At 44.2% G+C, this 13,225-nt stretch overlaps 1 protein-coding gene across 1 annotated transcript; it reads right to left on the reverse strand.

Annotated features, from left to right (window-relative positions):
* Positions 1 to 533: 533 nt before the first annotated feature.
* LOC130501371 (F-box protein FBW2-like) lies at positions 534 to 11,828 on the reverse strand. The gene is made up of 4 exons (XM_056996269.1): positions 11,518 to 11,828; positions 10,942 to 11,239; position 5,487; positions 534 to 877 (listed from the first exon to the last, which is right to left on the reverse strand). The coding sequence occupies exons 1-4, from the start codon at positions 11,826 to 11,828 to the stop codon at positions 534 to 536; spliced, it is 954 nt and encodes a 317-aa protein (XP_056852249.1).
* Positions 11,829 to 13,225: the final 1,397 nt, after the last annotated feature.

Raw genomic sequence — 13,225 nt, forward strand, 5'->3', positions numbered from 1 at the left:
CTTTGGTGATGCAGTTCGGTTGCCCCTCTACATCTGGGTCTATTTTTACTTATTGAACAATTAACTTTCGAGCTTTGATACCGGTTACAAGTTTATACAAGTAAACAACTAGAATGAAGAAGGATGCAGACTCAAAAGAAGGTAAATTGAGACATCATTTCTATTTAACGAAGAGGTGAGTAAAAACTAAAAAGCTTTAGTGTGAAGGGACCCCATCACATTTTATTCTTCTTCAACAGCTTGTCCTTTTACTTCTTCATTTCTTTTGTTTCTGATGCATCATCAACTTGACATCTCTAATTCTATACATACACACTTACCTGTTAATATCTATATATTATATATAATATTAATCTAATCTAAACATCACTAAGTAATAGAGAAATATAAAATCCAAGAGATTAAGATTAGAGAAACACGAAAAAGCCAAACAAGTTACAAACACCATACAGAGAGCACATACGCATATGAGGTTAAAACCAATGCTAGAAGCAACTTGTAGGTGGAGAACTTCGACCATAACAGGACCTGGTTCATGGAGATGGCGGCCAAATATGCGGTTCCATGTCTATATTTACTCTATCTGCATAAAAGTTATCGTCCCAACCATGCTCAAACTCATCTTCACAAAACTCTCCCATTTGACCGTCCTCAAGAAACTCCCATGCTAAGTAATCAGATCCATCTGAGAAATAATCCGAACAGCAATCCTCCCAATCGTTTATCATATCATAGAATCCAATCACGCGTGGACCCAACACTTTTATATCAGGAAATTTCTCTTTGAAGAACTTGTTATCGAGTTGCACGTCCCAACAAACTCTAAGTTCCAGGAATTCAAGAAAAATGCAAGAGGATAAGATTTTGAGTACTCCTTCTGTGTGTGGGAACCGAAATTCGCACTGTCGATTTTTGTTAAGTAAATCGGGGGAAAGCTAAGTAAACTTAACTTTCCCTGAAGGTCCGGATTCTCTGCGACAACCAACAAAAAGTGATCAAATAAACGCGGAAAGGTTTTATTAAGATTTGAGACTGGACCTTAAGGAAGGCTGCCTACGTACCCCTTTCGAGGATCAAGTCGGACGTAGTTCAGTTAGAAAGATTTGAACAAGAGATCGAACTGCCTGGCGGAGTTCGTCTAGTACGAGCGTTTGTCATAGAAACGGGCGTGTCGAGAATAACGCCTAGGGTTTCTATGTGCGGAACTCTGAGTAAAAGGATTGTTAGATTCTTCCGATCGCGTTTGGTCCCTTTCGGGCCGTCTCTAGGACTTCCGTTGTTTTCTACGATTTCTTCGGAAGATCTTCAATCCTTCGTAGAGTTGAGATGAGTGGTGTCTTAAGATAACCATCACTGTTTCGCATGAAGAATTTAAGATCTTCCTTCCCGTTGATATCTTACGAGTTTCCGAAGTGTTTCCGACGATCTTTGTTTGGAGTAAGAACGGGAGTTTTGTACGCGGAATCTCAACGATTCGTTCCGCGAAAACTTGGGAAAGACGCAAAGTACAGACTTCTGACGGCCGGGGCCTAGAACTTATGCACGGAAGCTTGTCGCCCGACGACCCGAGCCAGAACGGGGCTAGCCGCCCGGCGGCCATGGCCAGCACGGGCGCTAGCCGCCGGCGGCCACGGCCAGCACGGGGGCTAGCCGCCCGGCGGCCATGGCCAGCACGGGCGCTAGCCGCCGGCGGCCACGGCCAGCACGGGCGCTAGCCGCCCGGCGGCCACGGCCAGCACGGGCGCTAGCCGCCCGGCGGCCACGGCCAGCACGGGCGCTAGCCGGTGGCGGCCACGGCCAGCACGGGCGCTAGCCGCCGGCGGCCACGGCCAGCACGGGGGCTAGCTGATGCGCCCTAAATCAGCAGCAGAAACAAATCAAGAAAACTTGGCTTACGGGTTTTAGTTTAAACAAGATGGGCTTGATGATTTATGGAAATATGTTTATGGACTTGCTTCAGTCCAAAGAAAGAAAGACCCAACAAAAAAATACAATCTATGGTCGAATAATATATCAATCTGACGGCAATTCCGAGACGGTCGACCATGCGGAAGAACGAGACCAGCTGAAGAGTGTGACGACTACAATCCTTCAATTTGGGTTAAGTCAAAACATTTATGATTTTTGGTCAATTCAAAGTCTTTGGTCAAGTCTTCCTTGTTTTTATAAATTGCTAAATTCTATGTTTGACTAGTCTTTTGTATTCCAACCTTTTGTATGCTTCGCCTATTATATAAAGGCTAGTTGATCAATGAAATAAAATAAGCTTTGAGTGATTATTTTTGGAACCTTGAGAGGGTATCTCATTTTTCTTGTTCTTGGTGTGGTTAGCTCCAAGTAACTCTCTCTTTCTCGTTGGACCGGTGCGTCACATCCGGCAACAGATCGAGTTTGCTTCCTTGTCGGACCTGTGAGTCATATCAGGCGACAATCAAGCACCTCTGGTAGTATCATTGGGTCATTCCGCAACCCTTTGTGTCACCGTTCAATCCATCAGTTCTCTTCGGAGTTCACCTCTGGTAGTATCATCGGGCCTTCTGCAACCCTTTGTGTCACCGTTCATCCCACCAGTTCTCAATCCTCTCGGATCTGAGTTCATATCATCCGTACCGGTAGAGTGATCCGTATTTTGGTTCTATCAAGTGGTATCAGAGCCACTCAACCGGTACTATCTGTTCATTTTTCTCATCTTTCCATCTTCTTCATCCATCTTCTACCTTTCATCTTCTTTTCTAAAAAAAAAAAAAAAAAGAGTTCTACGAAAAGCCAAGAGATCATCCTATATGAAGCTAAAGAAAGACAGATTTGGGGGCAAATCTTTTTAAAGAAGGAGGGAATGATGCGCCCTAAATCAGCAGCAGAAACAAATCAAGAAAACTTGGCTTACGGGTTTTAGTTTAAACGAGATGGGCTTGATGATTTATGGAAATATGTTTATGGACTTGCTTCAGTCCAAAGAAAGAAAGACCCAACAAAAAAATACAATCTATGGTCGAATAATATATCAATCTGACGGCAATTCCGAGACGGTCGACCATGCGGAAGAACGAGACCAGCTGAAGAGTGTGACGACTACAATCCTTCAACTTGGGTCAAGTCAAAACATTTATGATTTTTGGTCAATTCAAAGTCTTTGGTCAAGTCTTCCTTGTTTTTATAAATTGCTAAATTCTATGTTTGACTAGTCTTTTGTATTCCAACCTTTTGTATGCTTCGCCTATTATATAAAGGCTAGTTGATCAATGAAATAAAATAAGCTTTGAGTGATTATTTTTGGAACCTTGAGAGGGTATCTCATTTTTCTTGTTCTTGGTGTGGTTAGCTCCAAGTAACTCTCTCTTTTCTCGTTGGACCGGTGCGTCACATCCGGCAACAGATCGAGTTTGCTTCCTTGTCGGACCTGTGAGTCATATCAGGCGACAATCAAGCACCTCTGGTAGTATCATTGGGTCATTCCGCAACCCTTTGTGTCACCGTTCAATCCATCAGTTCTCTTCGGAGTTCACCTCTGGTAGTATCATCGGGCCTTCCGCAACCTTTTGTGTCACCGTTCATCCCACCAGTTCTCAATCCTCTCGGATCTGAGTTCATATCATCCGTACCGGTAGAGTGATCCGTATTTTGGTTCTATCACTAGCCGCCCGGCGGTTAGGACCAGTACGGGGCAAGCCGCCCGGCACCTGCATCTCGGCGAGGGCTTCGATTTGATATCTTGCTCGTTTTCTGGGTCCTCACGGTTTGAGAGAACGTGCTCTTTGAAGTTTCCCTGCGGCCAGGACCAGCACGGGGGCTAGCCGCCCGGCAGCCAGAGCCAGCACTGGGGCTAGCCGCCCGGGACCTGCGTCTCGGCGAGGGCTTCGATTTGATATCTTGCTCGTTTTCTGGGTCCTCACGGTTTGAGAGAACGGGCACTTTGAAGTTTCCCGGCGGCCAGGACCAGCACGGGGGCTAGCCGCCCAGCAGCCAGAGCCAGCACTGGGGCTAGCCGCCCGGGACCTGCGTCTCGGCGAGGGCTTCGATTTGATATCTTGCTCATTTTCTGGGTCCTCACGGTTTGAGAGAACGGGCTCTTTGAAGTTTCAAAGCGGATTCCTTGTCGTTCGGCCTGTCCAAACTTAGATTACTTCTCGTTTCTTCCGTATAATTTCGTATGGTCGTGTCATATCAGCTACGGACCTAATATCTCTTGGTTCTTCTTGATTGTATCATCGAAGTTTTACGACTAAATCTGAGTTTGTTTTCTCGTAAAGTTATCGTGTAAAACAAGAACGATCGACTTTAACATAGGTTTTTAAGCTATACGACTTGTTTTGCTTTCGACGCTTGTTTTATGGAAAGTCCGCGCACGATAAATATTTTTAGCCGTTGATTTCGAGATAACCGTTTTTGACCCCAACAGTTAGCCCCCTAGCCTGTAAGACGCGGAGACGATCTTGCGGGCGGAAGATTATGAGTTGAAAATCGAAATTTTTGGCTAAGAGTATTTCATTGCAGAAATCCACATCACCTTTGATTGGCGATCGTGACGTCGGGAAGACAGTGAGTTCGTTGCTTAATGTGAAGAAAGAGAAGAACATATGTCCTCAAAAGTCCGTCGTCTTCAATAGAAGATTCAGAGTCTCGAGGAGACGGAGACTCGCAACTTCGACTCGATTCTCGCTGGTCTGAAATCCGTGTGCACCCTTGTCCTGGATTCGGAGGGTTCGGAGGACCAGGACCACGCAGTCAAGGATCGCGAAGCCGGCGCATATGAGACATGCAGCGGTGGTGCGACCAATGGAGGCGACGGTGAGACCGTTTCTTCTTTGGGTGAGTTTTGAGGATGAAGGTGATGCTCCGGGGAGCGTCTAAGTTTATCAATCCCTTTAGGGATTTTTATTTTGATTGTGTTTCGGCCGTTTAAGAGGCGATGATGTGTATTTGCGGGACTGGCTGTTGGTGGCTACGAATCCCGGCCTTTTTCAGGGCATCTGTTGAACTCTGCGGCTCAATCTTTATAAAATATTAATGTTGCGTTTTCAGAACTTCTGTCTATCGAAGTTAGAGGGACAGGGTGTGAGTTGTCGTCTCATTCCTGCCTCCCTGATGATCACCGTATTCGTCGTTTGTACAAAGCGAGATTTTCCTGCGGTTTACGATTTACGCGAAAATTTGTGAAAACGTACAGACTTGAGTGAAGAGACAAGTTTTGGGATCTCGCGTCGTTGACGCTTTGCCTATGAGATGTTAAGATACCAGCAAGGCTGGGTTTAGGGCAAGACCTAGGTTTACTCTCAGACTGAGGCTGTGCGATGACAAATCGGCTTTCGTTTTGCCTGTTTGTGATTTTAACCTGATTCGTATCGTTTTAAAATCCGCGAAGTGGTATCGGCTTATATGATTTGTCTGGGCACGAATCGAGCTACTTCCTTTACGAAGTGCTGAACCAAATTTGGATTTTTTGTATAGCGCGCTATGGGATCCTTGTCGGATGTAAAAGAGTCTACCCTTAGGTGGCTTGTCTGTTTAGGACGTTAGAGTTCGTTTGTTGTGATCAGCAACAACGATATGATGCCGTTTAGAAGGCGTATGAAAGGTTTTAATCGAAAAACGAATGTTCAAGCACGAAGCGACGTCTCGCAGTGCTTTGAAGTTTGTTTTTCTTATGCCATAAATGACTATGGGCTTTTAGAAATCGCGGAATGTTTCCGGGCGATAGTTTATGATTTATTTGGTGGATACTGGATCCATTGTTGAGGCCGTTTAGCGATTGGCGAGAAGAGTTTTGAAAATTCGGTTTCTGTGTTTGTAAAGTGTTTCGAAAATCCGGTTTCTTCAAAAAACGTGGGATTATACAAGCATACACATTTCAAATGTGTACGAGTTAATTTCCCTTGTGCCGCATTTCAAATGTTCGCGGGCTTGGAGATGTTTTGCGAATGTCCGTAGTCAGAAACTGTTGTTTCAGTTTGGACGTGCAAGTTATAAAATTTTGATCGAGGAATTAGGACCAGGGGTCGCGTATATTTGACCTAGGGAGAAGTGTCTACCTTCGCTTTGCTTCGCGAAGTGTTGGCCTTCCGGGATTTTAAGGACGACTCGTATAACTCTTGGAGCTTTGTCACGAGTGTTTCTTTTCATGCTTTGTTTACGGGGCGTATAGAACTTAATCAGTCGTTGTTAAGTTCAAATTTTTCCGTTAACCGTATGGCTGTTAGGACTGATTTTATTACGAGAAATTTATCGCATGATTTCCGCTTTTGGGCTATGCACAGAGTTGCTCGCGTAATGGTCACTTGGCGTTTTATGACAAATCGTGGATTATCGTTTGGCCCTTAAGTGATTGGAGCGGCGATCGTTCAGCTGTTTTGTCTTGGCGTGAAGGCTGTGTTCAGCCGTTTAACCAAGGAGTTGGTAAACGATCAGACCGCAATCCTTTCGCATTAAGGTCATATTGGTTCACGATTGTCCTTAATGATGACGCCGAATTCAGGTCCGGACTTTATGGAAAAACGTAGTTGGCCGAGGGCCGAATAGAGTTCGTCGAGATAGACATGCCAATCATAGCGGAGTTTTCCAAGTTATGGGTGATGGCTTTTCGAAACGATTTTCCACTTTAGGTTTCAGTTATACGATAGATGCTTCGTATAAAGTTTCCTTTGGTCGCATGAAAATTGTTTCATTTTATCCGAGGAAATAAAGTTTAAGGAATCGACGAAGAACACATTCGGATTCAGTTTCGGGTTATTTCCCGCTTGGACGTAATTTTCCGTATTGCGATGTCGTTTTGCATGAGACCGATCTTGGTTTTCCTTATGCTGTTTTTGTGTAACATGTTTATACGAAAGTAATGGAAGACCGGTTTCATGAAGATAGAAAATCGCAGATAGTCAAAGTAGTCTTGTTTCCGTGGTTTACACGGGAAATGTTTCCGCTTTGATTTCGTTTTTTGGCGAAAGTTGCTTCGGGTTACTCATGAAGTTTTACCGAAAGTTATTTCGTTAATTTTGTAGCTCACCGTCGTGCCATTAGTCTCACGGAAGCGGAAAGAGTATGCCAAGGATGCTCGGCGGTCGTTTCTCGGTTTTTCGAGAGATTAGATCGGTTTGCGCGTTCTGCCTAGACAGTCAAGGAACAATAGAACGAAACTGGAAGAAAATGCCTAAGACTTATCTTGCTAGACTATCCGCCTAGGTTCTAAGTTCCCTAAATTTTACGGCAGTTTACAAGACGTTCCCATTCCTTTCCTACGAAAAAACTAAAACCTTGATAAAATTTTCTAAGTCGGACGTACCTTAGTCTCATTGATTACTCGAGATTGCCTCATGTCCGTTCCTCTTTGTCTTCTACCGTTTCATTGTCAAAGGTCTTCGAAAAGTCTGATACTGAATCGAGAATCGATTTTTGATTAAACCTGAAGGAACAGTGCAGAATCGTTGAAGCAAAGGGAGGAGAAGTAGGCAAAACTCGAAGAAGGCTAAGGTGGGTAGACAAGTGAAAACGAATGGCAAGATGTCACTTGAGTGGGGCTTCTTGTTTCGTCAAGCTATGAGCGAACTGGTCAGGTCAAGAAGCTTATGATCTTGTTATACTTCACGAATGATGTTTCGTAAAATATTGCCGAGCTTTTATTTAACGAGAGTTAATCAAAATGTTGTCGAGTTAATTTTAAGGAAATTGTTTCGTAAAATTAGTTTGGATAATATTTGGGTCAATCTTTACGAGGATTGGCCGTGCTTGACGAATGTTTTGTTGCCCGGCGACCAGCGCCAGCACAGGCGCGTTAGCCGCCCGGCGCCTAGAGGCAGCACGGGCGTGCTAGCCGCCCGGCGCCTAGGGACAGCACGGGCGTGCTAGCCGCCCGGCGCTTAGGGACAGCACGGGCGTGCTAGCCGCCCGGGACTGTGCTTCCTCGCGGGACCTGCCTGTTTTTCTCATTTTTTTTAAAGGTTTCTCGGTCGACACTTAGTCTCTCGAGGTTTCTTTAATTGTTTTTCCGAGACTTTTGGACATTGATTTCATCATGATCCCAGCAAGGAATTGTTTCTTAGAACGTTGTTGACCTTTTATTTTACGAGAGTTATTTCACAAAAATGTTGTCGAGTTAATTTTACGGAAACTGTTTTGTAAAATGTTGTCGAGTTTAATCATGCAAAAACTGTCTCGTGAAATATTTTCGAGAATTTATTTTACGAAAGGTGTTCCGTAAAATGTTATCGAATTTTAACATTAGAAACGCTGATTGGTAACCCGATCAGTCGTGCTTTCTGTTTCATGAGTAATCTGGGGTTTCTCCGCGATTTCCAGGAGAACAAGTCTTTATTTTTCCGGGAAATTCTAGAAAACATTTCCAGTCGAAACTTTACTCGGTAATCAGATCGTCATATCAGCCTTGGGCTCGATCCTACCTGAAATCGTATGTGGGTCGTTTAGCCGTGATTCGGGCCCCTTTTGGGCTGTCTTGGGACTTAGACGTTTTTACGATTTTTCTTTAGAAAAAGTCGTTGATGTGACGCTGGTTTTTCCGAAAGGATTTCAATTCCCCGTATAGTTAAGGCAACTGGTGTTCAAGCTAACCATAGCCGTTTTATACGGCAGGCAGGAATCCGTCTCCACTACCAAGTCTTTTTATGAATTTTCCCGAAGTCTTTCTTCGATAATCCCAAACGAGGGGGGTTGTGTCCATGGACCGGAGGACCGTGTTGCAGGAACTTGGACGGGGGTGCTTGGTTGATAGGACCCGAACTTGGTTGGGATGGTCCGTTCTCGGGACGTTTGTCCGTAAGATGATAATCTTAGATAACTGTTTGCATAAGCGTTGGTCGTAGGAGCAGTCATTGCTGAAGTTGTTTTACCAGCGTCGATGTGAGCTGTGAGTTTGTCTTTCATATTTCCAGACATTGCTTTGATCAAGCGTTTTGCGGCCGTAAGAGTAAGAGTAATCCGTCCCCCCTCCTAGCGCCAAACTGTGGGAACCGAAATTCGCACTGTCGATTTTTGTTAAGTAAATCGGAGGAAAGCTAAGTAAACTTAACTTTCCCTGAAGGTCCGGATTCTCTGCGACAACCAACAAAAAGTGATCAAATAAACGCGGAAAGGTTTTATTAAGATTTGAGACTGGACCTTAAGGAAGGCTGCCTACGTACCCCTTTCGAGGATCAAGTCGGACGTAGTTCAGTTAGAAAAATTTGAACAAGAGATCGAACTGCCTGGCGGAGTTCGTCTAGTACGAGCGTTTGTCATAGAAACGGGCGTGTCGAGAATAACGCCTAGGGTTTCTATGTGCGGAACTCTAAGTAAAAGGATTGTTAGATTCTTCCGAAGGAACAGAAGTCTGCGGACAAGATGAAGGTAGAACAAGAGGCGGCCAGACGTCCTAGGTCATGCCTTGCTAGTCTCACCACCTAAGTTCTAAGTTCCCTCAGTCTAAAATCTCGGATCTGCTCTCTAAGTCTCTCAATTTTCTTCTCTTGGATTTTTCTCTCTCCCCCCTTTGCTTCTCTCTCAAGCTGCTTTATATACTCCTCCTTATGACGGTCTATTCTCCTTTTGGGCCGCGAAGCGGGCTTTTTCCATTTTCGTCGGCCTTCATGTTTATCGGGAAACTTGACATTTATCTTCGGGAAACTTGACATTTATCCTTCTGGAAATTTAGCATTTATCTTGTTATGTAAAGATAAACGTAAATCGTCGTATCTATCTCAGATAATCGTAAGCGGACTGTCCGATCGCGTTTGGTCCCTTTCGGGCCGTCTCTAGGACTTCCGTTGTTTTCTACGATTTCTTCGGAAGATCTTCAATCCTTCGTAGAGTTGAGATGAGTGGTGTCTTAAGATAACCATCACTGTTTCGCATGAAGAATTTAAGATCTTCCTTCCCGTTGATATCTTACGAGTTTCCGAAGTGTTTCCGACGATCTTTGTTTGGAGTAAGAACGGGAGTTTTGTACGCGGAATCTCAACGATTCGTTCCGCGAAAACTTGGGAAAGACGCAAAGTACAGACTTCTGACGGCCGGGGCCTAGAACTTATGCACGGAAGCTTGTCGCCCGACGACCCGAGCCAGCACGGGGCTAGGCGCCCGTCGGCCATGGCCAGCACGGGCGCTAGCCGCCGGCGGCCACGGCCAGCACGGGCGCTAGCCGCCGGCGGCCACGGCCAGCACGGGCGCTAGCCGCCGGCGGCCAGCACGGGCGCTAGCCGCCGGCGGCCAGGACCAGTACGGGGGCAAGCCGCCCGACACCTGCATCTCGGCGAGGGCTTCGATTTGATATCTTGCTCGTTTTTTGGGTCCTCACGGTTTGAGAGAACGGGCTCTTTATAGTTTTCCGGCGGCCAGGACCAGCACGGGGGCTAGCCGCCCGGCAGCCAGAGCCAGCACTGGGGCTAGCCGCCCGGGACCTGCGTCTCGGCGAGGGCTTCGATTTGATATCTTGCTCGTTTTCTGGGTCTTCACGGTTTGATTGAACGGGCTCTTTGAAGTTTCCCGGCGGCCAGGACCAGCACGGGGGCTAGCCGCCCGGCAGCCAGAGCCAGCACTGGGGCTAGCCGTCGGGACCTGCGTCTCGGCGAGGGCTACGATTTGATATCTTGCTCATTTTCTGGGTCCTCACGGTTTGAGAGAACGGGCTCTTTGAAGTTTCAAGGCGGATTCCTTGTCGTTCGGCCTGTCCGAACTTAGATTACTTCTCATTTCTTCCGTATAATTTCGTATGGTCGTGTCATATCAGCTACGGACCTAATATCTCTCGGTTCTTCTTGATTGTATCATCGAAGTTTTACGACTAAATCTGAGTTGGTTTTCTCGTAAAGTTTATGGTGTAAAACAAGAACGATCGACTTTAACATAGGTTTTTTAAGCTATACGACTTGTTTTGCTTTCGACGCTTGTTTTATGGAAAGTCCGCGCACGATAAATATTTTTAGCCGTTGATTTCGAGATAACCGTTTTTGACCCCAACACTGTGCTGACGCGATGGTATGCAATTTCTAACCGCTTCAGCTTCGGCATTGTGCTGGCGATCGCATAAGCTTCATTGTCGTGAGATACTACACTCGCTACGTCCAAAGGATGCATGTTTCTGGAGAACTCTATCAGTGATTGACAGTGTTTGCCTATGGCTTGTATCGCCTCTGGGCCTACTTTGCAGCAATAGCTAAAGTCCAAGAATGTGAGAGATGAAAGCTTTTCAGCTACGTTTACAACACCTGAATTGCTCAGACAACTTCTCGGCACCTTCAAGGTTTTAAGTGAACCAGCACTTTCAAAAATAAACAAGGAACAAAAGAAAGTATTAATCAGAAAATGAACTTGGGCATCATGTTACTTCAGTCTCATCCAACTCATACTATAACTACTTAAAGCTTCTCAAAGTGATTCTAGCATGACAACTAGTCATTTTGAAGACAAATGACAGAGAGTTTCCGATAAATATATAAACACAAATGTAGATTATGTGTCTATGACAGCTTCAAGCTTCTTCCCACTGTGATCATAATATGCAAAATAAAGGGGAGACTGTGGGAAAATATAACTCACTGTTGTGCAATGAAGGAGAAGATAGAGTCATTTTGAAGGCCAGTGACTGAGAGTTTCCGCAGAGAGCCAGAGCTCCTATTAATCAACATCTGAAGCATTCGATCGAGATGATCGGACTGGTGGTAACGGTTACTCCACAGCTCAATGTCTATTTCTTGCCAGAAGTAAGGTCCAGTTACTGTTCTGTTCCATGCTTTGCAGACCCTAGGAACAACTGTTAGGACCTCTTGAAGAGGTAAGTGGCTAAATATTAAGCCAAGAGCGTCAGGGATAAGCTCATCCCAGTGTCGAAACTTGCAATCTTCTTCCATCTACAAAAAGAAAAATACATGAATGGTCGTTTAGACTGAGGTAACACAAGTTTTCAAAGTCTTGTACTTGAGAATCTCATGAAAATATAAAGTCTGTTTCATTTTTTTCAAAATTTCTTCTTTTCATCAAGATCCAGCAGAGATGAGATCTAAATCAAGAAATCTAAAGATCCAACAAACCAAGATGAATAAAGAACAAATCAAAAAAATGACAACAAAAGTCTATGAGCATAAGCATGTGTACAATCACTACTAACATCTCTTATTCAGCAGCGGCCACTGCAGAAAGATCAGATAACAGAGATCTGAAGAAAAGAGTAGAATAGCTCAAAATGCAGTTATCTTGAAGCAGATATATTACTAGAAATCGAAAGACAGCTCCTTAAGATCAAAAAGGTGGAGACTTTCTCTCCCATAAAAACCGTCAAAGAATAATACTAACCTCTTAGAAAACAATTCAAGAAAATATATTTTTTAAAAGGACTTTATTCACCAGAATTCTCTATGGCTCCAAATTTCTTCTCCAAGTTTGGATTATCCGCCAGAGAGAGAGAGAGAGAGAGAGAAAGAGAGAGAGAGAGAGAGAGAGAGAGAGAGAGAGAGAGAGAGAGAGAGAGAGAGAGAGAGAGAGAGAGAGAGAGAGAGAGAGAGAGAGGCAGCATCAGTAAAAGAATAGCGAGTTAATTTTATGACAACAAAAGGGTTCTGTCCCTTGAGAAAAAGTTTCTTCTTTTTTTTTTACTTTTAACTCCTCAGTAAGCAAGCAAAAATGTAACCTTTTTGTGCCAAAAATGAGTAACCCTTTTTACATGTGTCCATACCTCATAACCTAATCTCTGATCAGAGAATCTGAAATTTTTACGTAATTCTCTCCAACCAGCAACGATAAAAGGAGAAAAAAGCCTTTTACTTTTACAACTCCTGGGACAAAGCAAGAGGGATATTAATTTAAACTAATAAGATGATTTTCTTAAGTTGATATCGATGTATATAGGTGCCGTGGAAATTGGGTATAACTGTAACAGTGTGTGTAGTGGCACTTCACAAATCCAGAGAACAGAGAGTTATTTCCGGGTGAAAATACTGACGGGTGGCTGTTAAAGACTTAAATACCTGTTTATAATAGAGCAATTTAGGTGAAAAACCAAGAACTCTTAGCAAATTAGGTAAGTAGGAAAAATAGTAAAGTGGAGCCAGCGTGTCATGGCAACAAAGAGGTGATTTGACGGAACTGCCCTTTGAGTTTGGTGAATCGACTTCCGAATGATTGGAGACCTAGGGTTAGTATCTGACAGAAATGATTTACAAATATATGGTGCTGCAGTGTAAAGATTTGTTTAGGATTTGTTTAAGATTTTACTAGATTTGATAATCTTTTAAAGATTTTTTATTTATTT

The sequence above is a fragment of the Raphanus sativus genome, unplaced genomic scaffold, assembly GCF_000801105.2.
Source record: "Raphanus sativus cultivar WK10039 unplaced genomic scaffold, ASM80110v3 Scaffold0178, whole genome shotgun sequence".
NCBI classification, from domain to species: Eukaryota; Viridiplantae; Streptophyta; class Magnoliopsida; order Brassicales; family Brassicaceae; genus Raphanus; species Raphanus sativus.

Bases quoted from the DNA above. Each gene is read 5' to 3' on its own strand.
- LOC130501371 (XM_056996269.1), bottom strand. From the start codon at position 11,828: ATGGAAGAAGATTGCAAGTTTCGACACTGGGATGAGCTTATCCCTGAC. The intron at 11,240-11,517 runs GTGAGTTATATT...TATTTTTGAAAG, and splicing joins TTCTCCTTCATTGCACAACA to TGCTGGTTCACTTAAAACCT.